This window comes from Poromitra crassiceps (genome assembly GCF_964638095.1).
Source record: "Poromitra crassiceps genome assembly, chromosome: 21".
Taxonomy (NCBI): Eukaryota; Metazoa; Chordata; class Actinopteri; order Beryciformes; family Melamphaidae; genus Poromitra; species Poromitra crassiceps.
In genome coordinates, this window is record NC_139638.1 from 12,087,948 (window position 1) to 12,112,668 (window position 24,721).

The 24,721-nt window shown below is 44.7% G+C and overlaps 1 protein-coding gene across 1 annotated transcript in view; it reads right to left on the reverse strand.

Annotated features, from left to right (window-relative positions):
* LOC310795251 (WD repeat-containing protein 17-like) overlaps positions 1 to 24,721 on the reverse strand; it is a gene marked incomplete at both ends in the record, with an annotated part of 124,543 nt that overhangs the window by 19,446 nt on the left and 80,376 nt on the right. The window contains 6 exon segments of the mRNA XM_083657311.1: positions 4,563 to 4,674; positions 9,578 to 9,717; positions 10,914 to 11,013; positions 16,278 to 16,366; positions 17,131 to 17,263; positions 22,955 to 23,019. Of these exon segments, the coding sequence (XP_083513437.1) occupies positions 4,563 to 4,674; positions 9,578 to 9,717; positions 10,914 to 11,013; positions 16,278 to 16,366; positions 17,131 to 17,263; positions 22,955 to 23,019 (639 nt within the window).

Below are 24,721 nucleotides of genomic sequence, written 5' to 3' on the forward strand. Positions count from 1 at the left end.
GCTTAGAGTATTTCTCTTGTTAGTTTAACCGCTAGCTCCGGCAGTCTCTTGCTAACCAGCCTCGTGGCATGGGGTAGCTGGTGTAGTAGTATTGTTACGCTAGCCCCGACTAGCTTGATTGCTAATTCTCCCCAGCCGGGGAGTGTTGTTGTTAGCTAGTTGCTAACGTAGCGATCTTGCCAGCCATTAACCTAGCTTGCCCTATCAGGGTAGAATTGTTACACTACCTTTACTGTAACTGTTGCTGTGCACCGTTAGCTGTAGGTTAGCTAACTCTTCGCTAGGTTGCCAACTGTTGCTTGGCACCGTTCGGCTTGCCTCACTCGCATCCCGGACGGGTCAGCGAGTTTTCCCTGTGCTAGTCAGGCTGTGTTTTCAGACCCGCCTCGCTAAGCTATGGACGGGAAGTGGCCACTCTGTCTCGGTGCCGTGCCAAGATAGCTTCGGACGACCCGCACGATCTGTGCATGTTCTGTCTGGGGCCATTAGCGGACCCACACTTCTGTCGTAAGTGTGCCGCCCTCCTCATGTTGGCACGTCGCTACCGGGCCGCTGCCGTCCGCGAGGAGCTACCTCCTAGTGGCTTACCCACCATGGGCTGAGCCTTCGCGCGCGCTGCAGAGCGTGTTACTCCCCTCCTCGCGGGGTGGTGGAGAGGCACAGGATATACCTCAGGTTTTGCTTCCAGGGGGTGGCCTACGAGTTCTGTGGCCTCCCCTTCGGCCTGTACTTGAGTCGCAGACATTCAGCGTCTGCGTGAACACGGTGCTGGCTCCCCTCGGTGCGAAGGGGATACGCGTCTACGTCTACCTCGACAACATGCTCATAGCGGCGGACTCAAGGGACCTCGCCATCGCGTATACCAGGGCATTGATGGACTACCTGCAGACCCTGGGGTTTTTGATAAACTGGCAGAAGAGTTGCCTCGCCCCGGCTCAGGTGACCACCTTCCTGGGGCTGGAGTTGAGCTCCTTGGCGATGACGGCGCAGCTTCAGGCGGGGGCGCATTGTGCGGTTAGCCAAAGCCCTGCGTGCGGGGCGCACAGCGTCGGTGCATCAGTGCACTGTATTCCTGGGTAATAGGGCTGCGGCGGTTGCCATGCTCCCGCTGGGACGACTACGCATGCGTCCATTCCAGATCTGGTTCAAGATTCAAGATTCAAGATTTATTAAGTGCCCTAAAAGGGCAAATTGGATTGCAAAAAGCGTAGTACAAAGTACATACATAAAAACAAATAAGACAAAAAAAACATTGTAAAAACAGTCTAGAGCAGCAGTTTAAAGTGCAACACAATAGTTAAAGTGCAAATGACAACAGTAGCAACGATCTAAAGTGCACAGTAGAGATATAAAGTGCATAGTAGCAAAGTGCAGTTCGCTCACAGCAGCACATTTATATCACAAGAGCTACAATGTATCATTGTATTAAAGCACAAAAGAAAAAAACCTTGGTCCAGACCAAAGGGCAGACAAAGTATATAATACAGATATACTGTACTGTACCCCTAAGAATAAATAAAGATAAAAGAATAAAAGAATAAAAGGATAAAATAAATAAATAACAAAATAACAGCAACGGCAGATGAGGGGACAGCAGCGTTCAACGCTCTGATAGAGACAGGCACAAAGGAATTTCTGTATCTGTTCTTTTTAACTATGGGGGCACGAAGGCGGAGCCCGGAAGGAAGCAGCTCATATTCGAACCTCAGAGGGTGGGCATCATCTGATCGGATGGACACAGCTTTTTTCAGCACCTGGTTATTACAGATCTGGTCCAGGCTTCTGAACTGGGTTCCGGCTATTTTCGAAGCCACCTTCACTATTCTCCCCAGGGAGTTCTTGTCTTTAGTACAAAGATTACCATACCAGCAGATTATGGAAAATGAAATGACAGACTCCACAAACGCACTATAGAACATTTTCATCAGAGTTTTATCAACCTGATATTTGGCCAGCTTCCTAAGGCAGAAAAGGCGCTGCTGACCTTTCTTACACAGCATGTCGGTATTCAGATCAAACTTCAGCTTGCTGTCAATTACCGTACCCAGATATTTGTAGTCTGTCACTATATCGACAGGCTGACCGTTGACAAAACTGCTCTGGGGAACAGGGGGGGAACGTCTAAAATCAATACAAACCTCTTTCGTTTTGGAAACGTTGAGTTGTAAGGAAGCGTTTTCGCACCAAGAAACGAAGTCGTCAATGACTTGGCCGTGTCCTACATCATCATTGTCAAGGTTCCTCAGTCACCACCTCGATCCGGACAGGGACCATCATCGCAAAGTGTCTTTGATGAGTCTGGCGTGACGGACGCTGCTTATCTGGATGGACCCTTCATTTACACCCGTCCTGTCCAGACTGTTTGGTATGTCCCGGTGCATTGTTTCTCTTTGGCGGTCCTATCTGTCGATCTTTGTGCTTGGCCTATCCAGACAGTAGGCGTGTACAGTATCTGGCGAATCAGTGGTGCTTTTCTGGTGATAATACGGAAGTACATTTCCAGCGCGAATAACCCACTGGAACAAAGTCGCGCAAACAAACAGACATGGCATCAAAAAATATAGAGAGGACGAATGTCCGTAAAACCAGCTATCTGCACAGAAGATTAAGGATTTCGCTGCAGTCTCTCTCTGCTGTCGATGTTCTTGTCAAATTTGAAGATGCTTTGGACAAAAAGGAGGACAACAAACTGAGAGGAATCAAACGAGTGCTGGAAGAGTTACTGCTGCCTCATAACAACGGCGACAAACCGTGTGGATGGCTTAATTTCAGTTTTGCGTTTGAGTTGTTTTCTTCTTTTTTTGAACGTGAACACATTCAAATAGAATGGTTTCAGGATTGCCTGTTAAACCAATCACTCGGCATCCCTGTTTTAATCTATAGGACTAAAGCAGGTCAACAATTTATTATTCTCAATGATGGGACAGCAGCAATTGAGAGTTCTTTTCTAGCTAAATAGCATATTGTTTGGGGAGGGTCAATCATATTTTTCAAATCACTTGGGGAGGGTCAAGGAAAAATATATTTTGATCAGAGAAGGGGCACAGCTTTTTATTTCAGAGCACACCAAATCCCTCCAGTGAACCCCCTTCTAAATAACGAACGGTCCCTTAGGCCTTTACTATTAAAACAAAAGTTCAAGAGAAAGGTTAAAACAGTACCAAAACGTTAAAAATGAACCATATAAAACAGAACAAAATAAAGACAAAAAAAAACACAAAACAGATAAAGACAGAAAACTAAAATAGTACAATACTATGTAAAAGTCAATGTTCACAGGCTTGTTTCAGTTTCAGCCATTGTTTTGCTTGTGTGTTAAAAACGGTGAGTTCTGTCAATGTTTTTATTTCAGGTGGTAATGTGTTCCATAATTTGGTACCTATTACCGAGAAGGATGTCCGAATGTTGTTCTGCGTTTCGCTGTTCTACAGTTCCCGCTTGCTGCACCCCTAGTTCTAATACCACCGTCTTGTTTGTTTACTAACTGGCAGAGTATCTCTGGAGCAAGACTGTTCACACATTTAAAAATCAGTTTAAAAAAATGATAAGCCGTCAAAACTGTCAAAACTTAGTAGATTATATTTCTTGATATTCGCCGGGCTCTACGCCACTTCCGACATCAGATCACAGGTCACCACGTTCTGATTCATTCGGACAACATGGCCACAATCGCCTACTTGAACAACCAGGGCGGTGTACAGTCGAAGGCCTTGAACCAGTTAGCGGCAGAGATACACCGATGGGCGCACATCCGCCTGCTCTCCCTGTCAGCGGCATACTTGCCGGGCTGGCTGAACTTCGGGGCGGACTTGCTCTCGCGGAGCAAGCCCAGGCAACCTCCCATTGTTTTAGTTTTTTTCCTTTTCTTTCTTTTCCTATGTCTGAGCCTGTCTTGTCATATATTGTTCTATAAAAATTGAAAATAAGTTTTATTTAAAAAAATACACACAAATATAGCCGCAAGTGGCAATGGCAGGGGTTCAAGCCTTGCGCAAATTGAACACCTAATAGTCCTTGAGGCAAATTTGTAGAGCACGTTCAGGTGAACATGTGGAAAAAAGTTGCTTGAAAATTGGAGAAACAGCCTGGGAGTTACAAACGGGTGTGAAGTTATGGCATATTTTGCGTTAGGCCACGCCCACTTTTTACATCTGCGGCGCCCCCTTTTTGTCAAATTGCGAAATAGCATGTCAGAAATGCCATTCCAGATGAGGCTGAGAAGTTTGCAACTGATTATGCGAATGGACTTGATTTACCGCTATTACATGCTTACACAATCGACCCCGCCCACTTTCACCAATGATGACAAAACTTCTGATTTTGACTAGGACATCCTCCTTGATATATCTGACAAGTTTCGCGATTGTAGCGAAGCTTGTGGGCTTCTCCTTTAAACGCCTGGGGTCAAACTCGATTTAGCATAATAAACGCCCGGGCCCTTATTGGAAGTTTTACGGTATATATATATATATATATCATAACGCATCAGCAGAAAACATAGAAGAGTCATTCCATTGAATACAAAAACTAAATTTATATTTAAGTGATTGATGCTGACTCACCCTCTCATGTAATTGGTTGATTTTAGCAGTACTTCCTGGGTAAAATGCACAGAGCTTGGCCAATAGAAGCTTCTTGTCAGGAATCATGTGGAGCAGGTCAGCTGATAGCTCCCTGGTTGTAAACACAGCAAGGATGAAAAGATCTCACAAAGCAAGAGCTCACAAAGCTCACTTTGATCGTAACCCTGACCTTTTGGTTTCATGACAGCGGCTTACTTTAAAATTATAATTTCAAATATTTTCATGTGAATACATTTCTGTTAAGTCACAATCTATCGCCAGCTGAGTTAACACAATGGTGATTGAGACTATGGGTGGCCCATTGATAGAAGCCTCTAGGTTGGGTGTATCAAACCCAAAAAATATCGTATATACTGTAGCTCACTGTATACTGCTCAGACAGTGACGGTAAAGGCATGGTGTACCTTGGTTATGTTGGGGGGATATGGCAAATGAGCTAAACTCCTGAAAAAGTGGCATATCCCTTTAACCACAATTCAGCAGAATGATTCATTTTAATGTCAGAATCTGCTTTGTTCCTATTCGTTTATGTGTGATTTTCAGACCTGTTTCACCACAATAACAGTGAATGGAGAGAGAGAGAAAAAAATGCAATTCTGTAAGTGTCCTCCGGAGTCCCAGAGCAACAAATAACAGAGAATTGCCGATTGTGGGGTTATATCATGGCCAGGAAGCTACACAACCCAAGGCACTATCAAAGTTCAACATCTCCTTAAGTGAGATGAATAATGAAGTCGCTTCATATTTAATATTTTCTTTTCCTAGCATCTTAGGGTTGTGGTAATTTGGCACGCAAAAGACCATTAGAACATTCAAGTCAAAGGTACAAATTAACAAGGCTAGGTGAAACCTAGGACCAGCGCAGAAAAGCATTGACGAGCCTGTTGGCTGTAGCAGGCAGCGGCATTGTTAATGGGAAGGGCTGTTAGTGGCAAAAGTATGAAGGATATAATGGAAAATCACTATGGTAAGAAAGCCCATGAAAGGGATTATGTAATTATGTACTTGAATATAATAAAACATTTTATTATAATACTCGCATTCATATACCTAACCCTAACCCTATAACTTTGTTAAGTGTGTGTGTGTGTGTGTGTGTGTGTGTGTGTGTGTGTGTGTGTGTGTGTGTGTGTGTGTGTGTGTGTGTGTGTGTGTGTGTGTGTGTGTGTGTGTGTGTGTGTGTGTGTGTGTGTGTGTGTGTGTGTGTGTGTGTGTGTGTGTGTGTGTGTGTGTGTGTGTGTGTGTGTGTGAATTGTCAGCACCAGTGGCTCCTGCATTACATTACTGGCTTTCCTTGGGAAGCTAAGCAGGTCTGGCCTAGGATACTCCTTGGATGGGAGACTGGTGCTGGAAGTGGTGTTGGAGGACCAGTAGGCGGTGCTCTTCCCCTCTGGTCCGAATGGTCTGATGAATAATCTGATCTGATGAATAATCTCCCCAATGCCCTCATGCTGTAAGTGAGCACCGTCCTTCGGATGAGACATTAAACCGAGGTCCTGACTCTCTGTGGTCATTAAATATCCCATCTGCACTCTTCACAAGAGTAGGGGTGTCACCCCGGTGCCCTGGGGGAGTAACCCCGGTGCCCTGGGGGGTGTAACCCCGGTGCCCTGGGGGGAGTAACCCCGGTGCCCTGGGGGGTGTAACCCCGGTGCCCTGGGGGGAGTAACCCCGGTGCCCTGGGGGCAGGGCCGGCCCTATCCATCTGGGGGCCCTAAGCAGGATATAGATTAGGGGCCCCGGGGGTTTGGGGGCATCCGCGCTGGAAGTACTTTTAAGTAAGGGGTGCTGTAAGGCGGGGAATCTCGGTGCTGCCCGCCAGGGCAGGGCCGAAGAAAAATTGACGTTTTTTGGACTTTTAGCCATATTTAGAGGAATATTTAAAACAAACAAACGTGACGATGATGACGCTCGTTTGTAGCCCTATCAGTGTCAAGCAAGCGTGTAGAACCCAGCAGCCATAGGGGTTGCCAGGTCAGTTAAACCAGGGGTTCCCAACCTTTTTTGTGCCAAGGACCGGTAGATACATGCAGGACCGGTTGTCAATTTTAATGGTTTTAGTTACATATATATTTACTCACCAGGTGGCGACAAAGGGTAAATAACAGCCTTTTGTGTTGTACTGTATGTAGCCTACAGTATTTATGTTTTTGTTTAAACTACAAACATAAATAAACGTCAACCTATGTTTTAACTACCACACACAGCCTATAATATTATAGCCTATGTTTATTTAAAAAAAAAAAAAAAAAAAAAAAGAATTAGGGGGCCCCTGGCAACTCCCGGGGCTCTAGGCAGCCGCTTAGTTCGCATATAGGGCGGGCCGGCCCTGCCTGGGGGGTGTAACCCCAGTGCCCTGGAGGGTGTAACCCCGGTGCCCTGGGGGAGTAACCCCGGTGCCCTGGAGGGTGTAACCCCGGTGCCCTGGGATCTAGAAAGGCGCTATATAAAACAAATCAATTATTATTATCATTCTAATGATCTAAAAGATGTGTATTTGTCACATTAAAAGGACCCCACCCCTCTCTATAGCCTCACGGTGCCTTTTCTTCAACTTCTACTGTTGTAATGACATCTCTCCCAGTTAGCACTATACCAAAATCATAAGATCATGATGAAATAGTGTACGCTGCCTGTCCCCTTAAACATCTGCTGACTACGGCTCTGCAGGCTCTGTCAGAACCGAGATGTGTGAAAAACATACAGAGATCGTACTCAGGGCGATCCAACCCTACACTGCACACTGCAGCTGGCCCATCTAGATGATCCAACCCTACACTGCACACTGCAGCTGGCCCATCTAGATGATCCAACCCTACACTGCACACTGCAGCTGGCCCATCTAGATGCCACACACAGCTCTGCTTGGTTTCACTCGTCTCTTCTCTTCTCTTAAAAGTCGTAGCTGTATGTCTATTCTTCACAATACAAATCCTCTAGTTAGTTTGTCAATGAAAGCCTGCCTGCCTCAGCACTCAGCAGAAATGTTTCAATGTTTCAACACGCTCCATACACGTGAAAGTGATGAGCATGAAATAGCAGATATCAAACGGAGACAAAACGAAAAAAGAAAGAAATTAAACTAAAGCTACAAAATATCCTACAGCCTTTTAAAAAGTATGTTCCTGGTTCGCTCGCACACATGCTTGTTTTGAAGGGGAGAAGGCAGAAAGGGGGGGGGGGGTGAAGTGAGATCCGCCCACCCCAGACTACTACAGCCAGACTACTCAGCGGCCACTACGTCTCGATGGAGTCTATCTGAATGTGTCTCTTCTGAAGCAGAAAGTAGGCGTGACTTTGGATCTCAATATTACCGACAATAGGCTTGTTTGAGTTGACTGCCTGGAAAGCAGACGAGAGCAGCCAAGCGCAGTCAGGCGAGGCATCAACAAGTTGAACACCCCCGCAGCACACGACCCAGCCCTTTCAGATGACTTATTTTAATTTTAATGTAGGCATTACAGGTGGTATTTATGTAAAATGTAGAGTGACAGCTTGGAATAGATATAAAATTTAAGTTTCTACACTTCACTGTGGGTTTGTGATGCACCTGTGTTGAACCAATGGGCGCTCAGCTTTCTCATCATCCTCTGAGCTGTGCAGTCGAGCAGTTGGTGGGGGGCAACTGCTGCGCCTCGCTCCAAATCTGCGCCCGCCTCGCTCTCACGAGAGTCTCGTGGCTCACGCAGTCGGGCAGGCGGAGCAAGTCGGACAACCTTTCTAACCATCATGCAACGGGGCAAGCAAGGCTCATGTCTCTCATGTCACTCCCCTCTTCCAGGACCTCCACTGGCTTCCCATCTCGGCCCGCATCAAATTCAAGACACTGGTACTGGCCTACAGGGCAGTACACCAGTCAGCTCCCCTGTACCTGCAATCTATGGTCAGGTTCCAAACCTCTCAGTGCTCCCTTCGCTCCTCCACCAGTGCAGGTCGCCTCGCCCCTCCTTCGCTACGGGGGCTCAAAAGTCGCTCATCCCGTTCTCGACTCTTCTCGTCCCTGGCACCTCAATGGGGGAACGAGCTTCCACCTTCGGTCAGGACAGCTGAATCACTGCCGATCTTTCGGAAAAGACTAAAGACACCTTTTCAGGCTCCATCTGGGCCCTTCTTGATCTAACTTCTTTCTCTCTCTTTCAAAAAAAAAAAAAACTACTAACCTAAACTTGTACCACTAACCTAAACTTGTACCACTGTTCCTTCAGAAGTTGTAGTTGTCATAGACTGTGCTCCATAGTTGATTGCTCTATTGCTGACAAAAATGTGTTATTGTAAGTCGCTTTGGATAAAAGCGTCTGCCAAATGACGTAATGTAATGTAATGTAATGTAAAAGGCGCTGGTCGAATCTGCGCAGAACTTGCTCACGGGCGCGCGGCCCAGTACGTAACAGGATGTGAGCTACCAGAACTGCAGGAACTGTACAATCAGTGGTGCCTCAGGAGGTCCCTGAAGATCATCAAGGACACATACCACCCCCACAACAGCCTGTTCTCCCTGTTACCCTCAGGGAGGAGATACAGGGTCCCAAAAGCACGAACAAATCGCCTGAGGGACAGTTTCTTCCCGCAGACCACAAGACTCCTTAACACACACAAATAAACAATCATGTAGCAGCTGCTACCATTACATATGATAATTATGCCTATGTTATTTGCACCTGTGCAAACAGAATGTTTAATCATGTTTTAAGGGGTCTACGCTAGAAAAGAAAAGGAAAAGTTTACTGTTATTGCTTGTTGTTCTCTTGTTTTACTGCATCTATATGCCCTGTTTTTGCACTGTTATACTGTTATTTGCACTATGTTGTAACGGAGCCTACAGCACAATAATTTCACACGTGATACTTGTACTACGGAGTGACAATAAAAAAAAATCTTGAATCTTGAATCTCTTGAATCTTGAATCATCTCAAACGAGTCGATCGTAATGATACAAAGCTGGTTGAAAATCGGCAAAGTGGCACTTTAATTTTTCTGATTGGATGGGGACTCACCAGGTAGGTGTGGCCATGTACTTCCTGGCCAAGAGTTCCAGGCAGTAAGCTGTGCTCTGATTGGCTGGCTCTCCTAGGGCAACGCCTACACATACGGCCAACTCCAGCTCATTACCACGGATCAGACTAGACAAGGCTAACTGAGAACACAACAGATACACACAGGTTTTGGATTTGGATCTGTATTACATTACAATACAATACCTAAATGCATGATGTTGTTATGACGACGTACGTCACGACGCGGCGTGCAGGTACTGTACACGTGTGTGCACGCCGCAGTGTTTGTTTTGCTCCCTTCTACCGTCTTCTACTCATGATGCACTGCATGAGTGCATGAGATGCACTGGCGCTCTTGTGTTTAGTCCGTTTTGCTTTCACACAACAAACGAACCGCGCCAGGGTTCACTTGGAAGCGAACCGAGACCCACGTTTTCAAGCGGACCAGAGTTCGTTTGTTTGTTCCGCCACAGAGTTCGTTTGCGCTTTCACACCATCCCAAACGAACCACACTATCCGAGGAAATGAACTCTGGCGCGGTTAAAGCGGACTAAACAGCTTATATGTGAAAACGACCTTACACACACATGTGCACGCGCACTCACACACGCACTACTGAAACATACACTTACACACACATGTGCACGTTCACTCACACACGCGCACACTCACACTACTGAAACATACACTTACAAACACGTGCACGCGCACTCACACAGACACACACACACTACTGAAACATACACTTACACACACGTGCACGCTCCCTCACACACGCACACACTCACACTACTGAAACATACACTTACAAACACGTGCACGCGCACTCACACAGAGACACACACACTACTGAAACATACACTTACACACACATGTGCACGCGCGCACTCACACACACTACTGAAACATACACTTACACACACATGTGCACGCGCACTCACACACGCGCGCACACGCACACACTACTGAAACATACACTTACAGACACATGTGCACGCGCACTCACACACACGCACACTCACACACACGACTGAAACATACTTACACCCACATGTGCACGCGCACTCACACACGCGCGCACACACACACTACTGAAACATACACTTACAGACACATGTGCACGCGCACTCACACACGCGCACACTCACACACACTACTGAAACATACTTACACACACATGTGCACGCGCCCTCACATGCGCACACACTCACACACTACTGAAACATACACTTACACACACATGTGCACGCGCACTCACACACGCTCACACTCACACACACTTACACACACATGCGCACGCACACTCACACACGCGCACACTCACACACGTATGTACCTTAATGTTGTCTATAGCTAAGTGGCAGCATGCTGCCAGGACAGAGCGGCCATCTTGGAAGTAGCACTCGGCCAGTTGCTCACAGACCCTGTGGAGGATACTGGACAGAACAAGAGCTACTTCAGCCTGGGTCTGTGTTCATACAGGCATCACCATCACAGACTCACAGACCCTGTGGAGGAGACTGGCCAAACAAGAGTCTATCTATCTATCTATCTATCTATCTACAGTGGGGAGAACAAGTATTTGATACACTGCCGATTTTGCAGGTTTTCCCACTTACAAAGGATGTAGATCATAGGTACACTTCAACTGTGACAGATGGAATCTAAAAAAAAATCCAGAAAATCACATTGTATGATTTTTAAGTAATTAATTTGCATGAGAAAGGTGAGGGATCAGCCCAGAACTACACGGCAGGACCTGGTCAATGACCTGAAGAGAGCTGGGACCACAGTCTCAAAGAAAACCATTAGTAACACACTACTCCGTAATGGATTAAAGTCCTGCAGCGCACGCACTGTCCCCCTGCTCAAGCCAGCGCATGTCCAGGCCCATCTGAGGTTTGCCAATGACCATCTGGATGATCCAGAGGAGGTCATGTGCTCTGATGAGACCAAAATAGAGCTTTGTGGCATAAACTCCACTCGCCGTGTTTGGAGGAAGAAGAAGGATGAGTACAACCCCAAGAACACTATCCCAACCGTGAAGCATGGAGGTGGAAACAGCCTTCTTTGGGGATGCTTTTCTGCAAAGGGGACAGGACGAATGCACTGTATTGAGGGGAGGATGGATCGGGCCATGTATCGCGAGATCTTGGCCAACAACCTCCTTCCCTCAATAAGAGCATTGAAGATGGGTCGTGGCTGGGTCTTCCAGCATGACGACCCGAAACACACAGCCAGGGCAACTAAGGAGTGGCTCCATAAGAAGCATCTCAAGGTCCTGGAGTGGCCTAGCCAGCAGTGTTGGGCAAGTTACTGAAAATTGGTAATTAGTTACAGTTACTAGTTACTTCTCTCAAAAAGTAATTTAATTACCTTAAAGTTACTAGTCTGCACAAAGTCTGCTTCGATTGTTATTAATGCACACATTATGTTAGTGTTGCTGTGCCACAGTCTGGCATTGAACATTCACTTATTGGGGAGGCTTATAGCCTATCAAGGTCATTAGCCTCTGGGACTCTGGCTGCAGCTGCAGCTCTCTCCCTGGACGAGGTCTGAGGATCAGAAACGGGATAATCCTGAAGTGAAGGATTCAGGAAGTTGTCCATTATTTTCATGTCCTAAAGTAACTAGCCCAGTTACTATTGTAGTAACTGTAACTGAGTTACTACATTTTAAAAGTAATTAGTTACATTACTAGTTACTGCAAGAAGTAGTTAAGTTACAGTAACTAGTTACTTAGTAACTAGTTACTCCCAACACTGCTAGCCAGTCTCCAGACCTGAACCCAATAGAAAATCTTGGAGGGAGCTGTATGGAGGAGTGGGCCAAAATCCCTGCTGCAGTGTGTGCAAACCTGGTCAAGAACTACACGAAACGTCTGATCTCTGTAATTGCAAACTAAGGTTTCTTTACCAAATATTAAGTTCTGTTTTTCTGACTTCTGACTTATTTCATGCAATAAAATGCAAATTAATTACTTAAAAATCATACAATGTGATTTTCTGGATTTTTGTTTTAGATTCCATCTCTCACAGTTGAAGTGTACCTATGATAAAAATTAGACCTCTACATGCTTTGTAAGTGGGAAAACCTGCAAAATCGGCAGTGTATCAAATACTTGTTCTCCCCACTGTATCTATCTTCACTTTATTAAAGAAGATTGTATTTGTGTGTTGTTCTTGGGAGGAAGCAACTATGCTCAGGGCACCCATAGCCAGCGGCGGTGCTGTGGCTGTTAAAAATGGCACATTGCTCAGTCAGTGTCAGTGAGGTCACCTCTGTCTGGGAATGAGAATATGAATGAGTGTGGTCAACTGGAGGTTCCTGGGGAAACACTGAACACTTGGCCTTTTTGGTATTTTTGGCATACAAGCTAAACAGACAAGAACAGTGAGTTGACAGAGGTACATTTAAACAAATTAACTGCTATTTACAATCGAAATAGAAATAGAAAAAACTTTATTGTCCAGCCAAGGCAGGAAATGTGTCATTGGTCTCACCCAATTACGTACAAACACAAACATGTTTACAAAAATTACATAAAAGCCACAAAAACCACAGACATGTCTACAGAAGGGAACATCAACAGCCTAGTGACAACACATCATATCATAGATTAGTCAGTATTGCACTCCTCTATTCTCATGTCCCCTGTTCACATTACTGTAGTTTATAGACTACATTAATTGCATTAGGAATAAAGGATATAGTTGCACTACTAAGTGTGATGTAAAGTGTCTGTTATAAATATGTGTATAATGTACAATATAAGTACTGTATACGTAAACCACACTCGATTGTAAACAAGGCTATAAGTCAGATATTGTACAGTTGTGTACCGATCTATATAAGTGAAACATTCAATCAATCAATCAATCAATCAATCAATCAATCAATCAATCAAACCTTTATTGACAGACACTTGGTCCATAGATGTCACATACACAATTACAAAAAGCACGCAAGAGCACAACAAAAGAACAAAGAAACATTAAAAAAGAGAATCATACCAGAATTTCCACATATGTGACTGGTATCTCACAGTGCTTAGCCCAGGATCAGTGAGCAACTTAATAATGGCATTCTGAGACACGTTCAATCTACAGATGAACCTGTACCTCAGATTTCTCAGGAGCGCCTGGAAAGTGGCCACCCCCGCCTTACAGAACAGGTCACTAGCACTGCTCCACCTGGGCTTTTTCAGCAAGATGTGCATGCAGTCATTATAGGCAACCTGAAGTTTATGCATGCTCGCCTTCTTAAACTTTACCCACAAGGGGGCAGTATAAATAGGGGTACAGTAAGCCCTAAAGAGTGTGATCTTAACATTATCAGAACAGGAGTTGTGGTCAGTTGTGGATTCCCCAGCCCCGTAAAAGTTATCATTAAAGCATTCAGTTTACCCAGGTCCTGCCTGGGTAAAAAGGTTTCCTGTAAACATAAAATGTCACATTCTTGTAGCAAGTTGTCAACTACAGAGCGTCTTGCTATGTCTCCAGCCCCACTGCTAAGGCGTAGCCCCCGACAATTGTATGGTCCAACACGCATATTAACAAGAATCAAGATGAGGTCAGAGCACCCTCTTGGACGCCAGAACCCCCCGCAGCAGGTGTAGTGCCCAATCCTAGGACTCTGGTCTTACGGGGCTCGTAGTAGCGACGCACCAGCACCCCATCTGGCCACAGCTCTGGATTGTACATATCCCCAATCTCATTACATTCAGCCGAGACTTTGACTGAGCTGAATCTACTGTGAAAAGTGTCGATCTTACAGCAAGTGACCTCACGGCCCAGTATGTCCAAGATGTGCAGATAGGACGTTTGCGTCTAGGTCAGGCGAGAACCTGCTGGCAAAGACACTCACCAGTCTAGTTTTAACAGTTTTAATGTTACTCACAGTACCAGTGCCTACGATTGGAACCGCATTGGGCCTCTTTCTCCGACCGGGGGGGGGGGGCGGTGCTCAGCCTACCCCGAACAGCAGCCTTCTCCGAGCCCAGCTGGCGTCGGCCGTTCCTCACAACACTGGCCCATTTCAGTGAAACTGGCAGTGGCGCCAGCCCACCAGGACCATTCCTCTCTGATCCTCGCTGATCCTGAGCACAGACCGGCACAGCTCTTATACCTGCATCCAGGCCGGGGCCCCCCGCCGTAGCAGCATTCTTCTCCGTAGCAACGCCATTCAAGCCCGCAGCCTCAATGCTCACACTAGCTCCAGGTACCCAGTCCGCAATCTCAGCTGGACCTCCATCCCGCCCCGGGTCAGCCAGCCGGTCAGTGGGGCACTCCAGTGCACCCACTCGGTTATTGATCTCCACGGTGATGGCTCGAAACTCTTCACTGACGTCCGCCTGAAGCTGCACCACCCATTTCAAAGCGCACGCCTCAGTATACATCTGCTCCATTTTCCCGAGTAGGCTCGAGACATCCATGTTAGAAAAAGTTACCGGAGGCAACTCATCCAAGTAGTGGGAAACAAATCTGGGTATTTTCTCCCCAAACTCGTTCAATAGTTTGAGGCAACTTTTTATGTTGTTCGCGTCCCTTTGAGCTCCTTTATGAGCAACATAACATACCGGAGAGTTAGGGCACAGCTCAAACAGCACTTTCTTAGATGCCTCTATCCCTTCAGAGCCAAAGGTTTTAGTAGTCAGGAGAACAATTTCATCCTGACTTAGCGTCTTGATTTTAACAGCAAGGAAATTAAGTAGTTCATCCTCCACAATAACCTTGCCATCGACGGTGGTGTATATCTCCGGCTTCACTCGAGCCCGGGGAGCCATCCGACCGGGCGGCTAGCTGGTGGCTAGCTAGCAAGCTATCCAGCTAGCTGAGGGGAGGCAGACTGTCACCGGGCTAACCGAGCCCAGACAGACCCAGCCAGGTTAGCAGGTGTGAGATGAAGCAGGGAGGATGTAGGGTCCAAGCTCTGGATAACAGAGAGTTCTTGGCCACTCTCGCCGGAAAGTCCACTCTTTCCGAGGCTCTAGTGTTGTAAACGTCCACTCACTCCGTTCGTTTGAGCGAAGGCTAACCTAGCCACCTACCGGCTAGCGTATCCAGGCAGCAACGTTCACAGTCGCATACGGGCATTACCACTAGAGAGTTCCAAAGCTCTGAAGCAAAGAGTTCTTCGGCTCTAAAATTACGCACATTTAGGCGTTTACAAAACTGCACAAAAATAGACGTTCTTGTTACACTTTGCAAAAGAAACGAGAACTAAACCTCTGCTTTACACGCCAGTGTGCGCCATCTTGCGCATCAATTGAGGCCGTTATTGCACAGTTGAACACACTTAAGATATTGAAGATCAGCAAAAATATTGTATACTGATACCAATTCAGTGAAACCCATATTGGTAGCCCTATAGTTTCAAGTCCAGTCCAGAAGGATGATATTTTGGGGTTTCCGGTGTAGAGTCTGTACACCGCGGTCATCGTTTACAGTCCGATTGACGCAAAAATTGAGTGAGTTGAGTTAATCGATTGTAGGTGTTTTAGATTGTAGGTGTTTTAGATTGTAGGTGTTTTAGATTGTAGGTGTTTTAGGTCCAGACAACAATTTGTCTAATCTCTATAAACATAACTGCATATGAGACGTCGTCGGACTGTAAACAACGAGGGAAGCTTATTCTATGTATTCTAACACTTTACACAAATTTTGTGTGTGTGTGTGTGTGTGTGTGTGTGTTTACGTACCCCTGGTATTGTTGTCTGTTGTCCACATCATTGCTTGTGTGGATGATGGAGGAGCTTTGAGGTGCATGGATGTTCCCTTCACACGCTCCCTAGGAATAAGCAAAATCAACATAGACAACATCATCGTTGTTATTTAAGCGCCTTGAGATCACGCTTGTGATTTGGCACTATATATAAATATAAAATTGATTGATCACTACAGCCATCATGATTTTTTATCACCAGTATTCCCCATGTTTTTTTTGTTAGAAAGACAGCATTTGCTGCGCAAACTGTCAAAACTGTGTGTGTGTGTGTGTGTGTGTTTATCATGCCTTAATTGGTAGACACATTTTTTTTACTGTTTTTCCCCCTCTAGAATTGTACTTGGCCAATTCCCCTGCTGTCCCAGTCATTGGTCCACCCCCCTCTACCGATCTGGGGAGAGTTGTAAAATACCTGACAGCGAGGAGTGCAGCGAGCAGGACCCATACCCTTAATCTAGCTTCCACCCACAGACACGGCCAAATGTGCACTGTATGGACGCTTGACAAAGCTGGAGGTAACACAGGGGCTCGAACCTGCGACCCTTGTGTTGGTATGCAAGGCATCTGCCGCTGCACTACCTGGACCCCCAATTGGTCCTTGGTTGACAAAGTTGATTCTTGTTTAAAAAGACCAAAAAAAAATCCCGAAAACCTCCATTGGACTTCCATACTTTGACCAATTTGAATGTAAAAAACAAGTCTATGGATTTGTGCTTTGCTCAGCTAGTATTTAAAGAAAATATATAGATTTCCTCCCAACAATAAACACTATTACTGTGTATCTCATTACCCCACCAACGTATTAAATCCTTCCCTCCCTCTTATACCTGTGCTACTAGCAATGCCTCGTTAAGTTGTCCTCTGCCAGTGAAGAAAGTCACTAGTTTTCTGATGTCTCCTGTGGCAATGCAGTAGGGGATAGCATCATCATTATCTTCAGCCATCAGCTGCTCAGCTCTCCTGGGACATAAGCAGGTTATAATTCAACAGATACCGTTAAAGAACATGTTCTGTTACATGAACTCCCATACAACACATACCTAACAGATACCGTTAAAGAACACGTTATGTTACATGAACTCCCATACAACACATACCTAACCCAAGAACAGTTGTATAGTTGTATGACACATTCATGAATCCTCATTAATGCTCACAAGTTGTTGTTTTTTGCAAGTCCAAGTCAATTCTCAAATCTTTGAGCTAGAGTCCAAGTCAAGTCTTAAATCTTTGAGCGAGAGTCCAAGTCAAGTCTCAAATCTTTGAGGGGCAAGTCCAAGTCAAGTCTCTCAAGTCTTTGGTCACAAATCCAAGTTGTAATGAGCCTGCTATCATCTGCTGCATGCAATCCGGTCTGCTGAGAACACTGCATAGCAAGAACTGTATTATCCTCACTCCCTCTATTAGCATACAGTATCAGCATTGATTAGTAGACAATTCCTTAATGTTAATGCACCAAAATAAATAAATAATAGTGATTGTTCACCAGTCCCAAATCTCCGAGTTGAGTCTCAAGACTTTTGAGGATGAGTCTCAAGTCAGTGTGCGACTTAAGTGTGACCAAGTCGTATGCCCCATCCAGTGGGGCAGGATTGTATCGGAAACTGTGGACGATTCCAAGGGCCCTTGACTGACAGGGGCCCTGACAGGGGCCCTAAAAACATTGAAGACTCTGGAATTGTTTACAGTATTAAATTATTAACCTATCGTCATTAATATAATATTTTATTCTATCAGAAATGCATCATGGCAGCAGCAGCATCATCATGTCTAAATAAGGCAAGAGAGCCAATTAAACAAATGAAATGGTCAAAGTTGTCATTGGCTGGGTTTCCCAAAAGCTTCTTAGCGATAAGAAGCTTCTTTAACCCTTCTTAACCCTAGAACACTAACGTCGGGTGATTTTCACCCGGACAATTGAATTCACGTGATTTTCATTGTCTTGCTGCTGTCTGAGGTGGGCGGGTCCTTAGGTACCTTCAGGATGCTCACTAACGTCATTGAATGTAGGTTTGTTTCCCTGCTCCCATTCATGGTTTTTTCTACCGGCTACGTGTTCGGGTGATTTTCACCCGACGTTAGTGATAGAGGGTAAAATATCTTCGCGTTAGTTACAATGGTATTGTGGTGACTTTTTTTTTTTTTCACCACACAAGTCCCATGAATGGGTGGACCGAAGGAGAAGTTGGGAGCTCCTGTTTTTTTTTTGGGGGGGGGGGATTTTTTTATAACGATTACCTCATTTTTCCCGAATTTGACATATTTTTTATAGTGTCCCCCATAATAAACTTTTTTGTGTTTTTTGTGATATTTCACATTTAAAAACAAAAGAAGAGTAGGCTACCTCAATTTGCCATGTATTGTTGTACTTTAAGATATTTTGATGAGAAGTATGTTTTATGGGGTATATTGCATCGGGTGAAATACACCCGACGTTAGTGATGGTGTGACTTTAAATCACGTTAGTGTTCTAGGGTTAAGGCCCCCTTAAGAAGCAAACGCGTTTACCAATTGCTTCTTAGCCTAAGATGATCTTTCGTTACGAAGGCATGTGTTTCCCAAAAGCTTCTCAGCGCTAAGAAGCTTCTTTGACCCTTCTTAAGGCTCCCGTAAGAAGCCAACGAAGCCAACGCGTTTCCCGATTGCTTCTTAGCCTAAAATGATCTTCCGTTAAGAAGGCTGCGTTTCCCAAAAGCTTCTTAGCGCTAAGATGATCTTTCGTTAAGAAGGTTTTGTAAGAAGGGTCTGGGGCATTCTTAACACCTTCTTAATGACGAAACACTGGCAGATCCAGCCGCGTCAGGCAAAAGGAGATACTTGTGTCCACTGTTCCTCTTGTGTTTTTCCCTTTTTCCTTTCTTTCATGCACCCTTTAGTGTTTAAAATTGGGGAACACTTGAAAATCTCCCCTGTATGTATGGTTACTTGTGTTTTAAATGTTTTACCGTAGGCTATATTCCTCTAATCAGAATGGATTCCTTTTATAATAAGAATGTTGTGGATTTATATAGCACCTTTCACAGAACCTAAGGTCGCTTAAATTCTGAAACTCAGCCATGACATTTAAGGTATTTCACCCCCTCCCCCGACCAAGTATTTCCAAATAGTTTGATGCGGTTTCCTGGCCGCGTGTAACGTTTGTGCTATATGGAATCACAATCAGAATGATTAGAACAGCTGTTTAGATAATCACATTTCTACAAAACCATGGAGTGCTATACCTTATTCTGTTTATAAGAAGGAGGGCTTTCCACTTTACAAGTAAGCAGAAATATATGAAAGCCTGAGAATGAAAAATAAGTAGTAATTCAATTAGTTACAAACCAGTTTGCAATCTCTTTGGATCTGACATGACATCTCCGTTCTCCATCTACTCTCCAAAACGTTCCTGTGCTCCATAAGAGTAATAAACATTATGGATATGAATGAATTTGATTGTGATATTAAAGATAATGTATGTTAAATCGAACATGATGCTGTGATATTGTCCAAATCTGCAAGAAGCCTTTTATTTTTTCCTGTGATGGCTATACTATACTAGTCCTACATAATAATTTCCTACTCAGTGGACTTACAGGATCTGAGAGTTTATAGTGATACTCTTGTCTTATCCTAACCGTCCTAGTGAATGTTATTCAACTTTTGTATATCCTACTGGAAATTAAGCGGTTAGTCCATAGTGAAATAGGCTGTTACTTCACAGAAATTTTGGAGTGTTTACATTTCGCTCCTCTTCTAGCCAATATTTAATCAATGCAGGGATTTAAAAAAAAATTCAAGCCATTCATACTAAATCAGTTGTCCCTGGCCTACAACAGTCTATAATAACAGACTCCTGTTGGACTCCATATGTGTATCAATATTCTTTCTAAGTCATTAGTTTACCGATAGTATTTCTTTGTTCACTCTGGGGTAGTCAGAGCAAAGAGGGAGAGATAAACAGAGAGCATGATAATTCAACAGGGCAAGGAGAGCAGGTATAGATGATATGGAGGTGAGTGAGAAAGGGTAAATAATGACATTACAATAGTCTAATCTGAATATTAATTTAAAATGAGATATTCCTCCAAATTGGGCTTCAAATGGCCAAAATTTTTCAACCGTGGGCCCGATACGGTACCCTTTCATGGGGCCCAAAATCCCTGGCCGAGCCCCTGTCCCCATCTCTGATGAGTCATCTCTGATTTAGTTCAAGACCCCATCTCATGTAATACAAGGATGAGTCATCTCATCTGTGATTTAGTTAATTTCACGTCAAATCTTTATTGTCCCTCCAAATGTTGAGCCTGCACCTGTAGGGCCCTATCGTCGTACAATGATATTGTTTGCTCAGCGCGCCTCTTATTGCTATCTTCTCTGCGTCTTAAGCTATCGTTTGCCTCCACCATCCAGTTTTGCGCTGGAATCTAAGCGCATACACAGGTGTACGCGTGGCCCAGGCGTGTCCATGCTAAATACTGGCCTTTGCGCATCTCTTAGCCTATCATCTGCCTCCAGCAAGTGTCATTTTGCACTCTGGCGAAGGTACCATCGCCATGTTCCGAACGTAAACACGGGTTTGGGCATTGCCCGTGCCAAAATAAGCGTTCTAGAGGGGTTTGAAAAAATGTTCTTGGGTGCTCTCAATTTTTACGCCACTGCGCTTGTGCGCACACAGTATTCTCTGCGCAGTGCAGGAAATCCGCACTTGGATACATTATGCAAGGCATGGATGTCCCTCTCTCTCCAAAACCTCACGACCTCACGCGTGCACACACTCATCCCCCGCCTCTTTAGAATGCCACATTTATTTTCAACTATAGCCTACATTGAAAAAAGAACACACCTTGATTTGAAAATGAGAATTTGTTTGTCATGGTTTTATTAGGTTACATAATTCCCATAGAAAACTCACCGGTAGCGAGCACACTCAAAATGGATAAAAAACTCACTGGGTGCAGGGCAAGCAAGCAAAGAGTTAATTAAAGAGAGAAAAAGCCAGCACTCCAAATGTCCTTTCATAGGTTAACAAATATTTTTGAATGTCTGACAATTTTTGTCTTCAGAAGGATCTCACTGTGTGCCTAACTTTTGTCATCTTGCTTTCTGGTGGATTTTAGTTGCTGTGTGTTGGCGAGTAGACCCTACCCCTTTCATGTTTACAGTGCGAACAATCAACAACAACAGACGAAACTAGCTAGCTACCGTCCGTGTGATCGTAGCGTCCTGAACTGTACTGCACGCGACGGCAGGGGAAAACAAAACAAACAAAACAAGAAAAACTGTCTGTGCGCATTGGAAGCGCTCTCAAGATGATTTCCAAAGTGTTCTGATCTGAAATACACACATCCAGTGTGCACAGCCCCTAAACAAGTAAAAGTTTCATTGTTTCTTTTCCTCCATATGCCAGTTTGAATCGTGCAAATGCAACAAGAAAATTATAGTGCTGCATTAGGCTATATTCGAGACATATATTTTATTGGGAGAAATAAATTGAAAACGGGTCGGATATGATTGAATGCCACTTGTAAAATCGCATTTTCCAGCGTTTTAATGTTACCGCGATCACTATTGACAGCTGACTTTTGCGCGATGTGCAAACAGGCGCTCACTTTTTGGCACATCGTAACCCTATCGCCAAAATAAAATGGGAGACGACTTTTGTGGGGAGAAATAAATGAATGCCAGTTGTAAAATCACCTTTTCCACCGTTTGTAATGTAAGTGTGACCACTATTTGACCTCCAGGTTTTGGGCGATGTGTAAACAGCATAGAATAGGCGCTCACTTTTTGCCTCCCCACGTTATCACCTGAATAATGCATTGATGGAGTGGAGAATTGCTTTCTGAAATATATCTCTGGTGTAGTCTAATAGATTTCTGATGTAGTCTACATTGAAAAATTTAATTAAAAGTCTGTCTCCCATTAACACTGTGATTCCTGCAGCACACTACGTCAGACCCCACACCCACACACACACACACACACACACACACACACACACACACACACACTCTCTCTCTCTATTCTACACCAGATGATTTTCCTGATGTGAGAAAACAACACATCAACACTGAGGAAGGCCTGTGTGCCGAAACTGTTTGTTGCTGTGCTGCTGCCCTACCCAGACAACAGGTATTAAACCTTTGAAAGGACTTTTTTGTGTGGTGGCTTTTTCTGCTGTGACTGGAAACAACAATGCCTCTTGTCTGGAAGGGTAACTCTGGGGAATGTCCCGACCTGATTCAACGGACATAGTCCAGAGTTCATGTCTAGAAATGGTTAAATGTGTGTGATTCTGTTAAAGAGATAGTTCAGAGATAATTTGGGGGAATTTGACTGTTTTTCCCACTTTCCCAGAGTCAGAACCGAGAAATGCCTTCAGACAGACGAATGTATTTGGTGTAGTCTGAAGTATGTCAGGCTATCTTGGCTCAATTGTTGACTTGAGTGTCTATGCGATGGGATGGGGGGGGGGGGGGGGTCACATTTTTCCAAGCCTTTTCTGAGGGAAGGCCCACAGTCTCAGACTTTGACCCCTGGTTAAGCAATGGAAATGTGTAACCGTAACCCTAACCATAACCCTTGTGCTTTAAAAACAGTGTATGCTATTTGTTAAATATGCATCTTATTAGAAAAAGCTGAAAATGAGATACATGAAACTGGACTTACCTCTGCATGAGTTTCTTCCAATATTTCATGGAGACACCTGGCGCCACTGATAATGCTTTATCCCACTGAAAGAGAAGAAAGAGAGTCATTTTGATTCTCCATACTATCCTATTTATATAAACATCAATACAATTATTATGGGTCCAGGCCCGTCCAGGCACTGTGGGTGCTGGAACCCTATTGTATTTTTTTTAAGAATATTTTTATTGCAAAGCAAGGTGCAATTGTACATGGGTGAGTAGTCAAGCAATCATTATATATATATATTTTACAAGAACAAGTAATGATAATATGCAACAAAAAGATCAGTTTCAGTTTTCTTTTCTCCCTTTATTTAACACCAACACACAAAAACGAACAAACTCGAACAGAAAACAAAAACAAAAACAAACACACACACTCCAATATTACAGCGTGGTGAATGTTTTTTTTACAATATATGTAAGTATATATGTATATACTGTATATATTGCATGGGATCCTGCACAAGAAGGGGTCTATGAGAGACCAGCCGGGCATATCACCCATCGCCCGTGACCTCGTCGAGGTAGGCCAGAAACGGGTCCCAAACAACTAGAAATCTCCCAAGTCAGGAAGCTGAGTCTCTCCATCCGTATAACAGAGAGCATGTCCGTCAGCCACAGCTGAAAAGAGGGTGGAGAGGGGGACTTCCACTCCTGCAGGATGAGTTTCTTGGTAACGATTGTCCCCTGTGTCAGAGACTGTTGCACAGCCGTAGGGAAGTCCAAAGAGGACTCCGAGCAGCCGAAGATGGCAAGTTTTGCCTCTGGCTGAAGGGTTATTTTGTAGGCCTTAGAGTACCAGTCAAATACCCTGGCCCAGAATCCGGTCAGTGAAGGGCAGAACCAGAAAGCATGAGACAGAGTGCTCTTTGACACATGACACCTGACACATAGTGGTGAGACAGATGGATAAATCCTGTGCAACTTACGGTTAGAATAGTGAAGATGGTGAGTGACCTCACATTGGATCAGTTGGTGTCTACTACTAACTGAGCAGAGTTGTATCACAGACAGACTCCTATCCCATATAATATCAGATAATTCAATGCCAAGTTCCTCCGAAGCCTCGGTTGTAGAGTTCTGACATCACCTCTCAATAGCTGGAGCATTGCTGCATGACCTCCGAAGTGTAGTCTTCATAGACGGTGATGGGGGTCCCTCGATAGAGTAGTTTGCCTCTTCTGGTCCGGGCTTCACGGATGATCTTCTCCTTAAGCTGATACTGAATGGTGATGGGCCTTGGTCTCTGCTCCGGCATCGGTTTGGTGTTGAGTGACCATTGGGCCCTGTCGCACTCAGGCCGAGTGTCCAGGTCACCCCCGAAGACCTTCGCCAGCAGCTCAGAGAAGAGGTGGGATGGGGACACTCAATTGATTCGGGCAAGCCGATGACTCTGATATTGTTGTGTCGAATTTAGCATTGTTCTCTGTCAGTGAAGCACAGCTTGTTTCAAGTGCTAGCAGGCATTCGTCTTGTGAATTAGCGTTGACTTCGAGAGCAGTAATCTTCAAAGCGTGGTCTGATACTGTGGTGTGAATGCGGTCCAGCTTGATCTCCAGTGCAGAAATAGTTGACTTAAAGTCAGTGGAGAGGGCTTGTCGATGAGAGATTGGCAATAGATGCCATGCTCACCTCGCTACTGGTTTCCCCAGGAGGGTCGGTTGTAACGTCTTTGGATGCTTTTTTTAGTGGCATGTTTATGCTATATGACCACTATGTGAAGGCCTCCACTTGATGTCGAGTT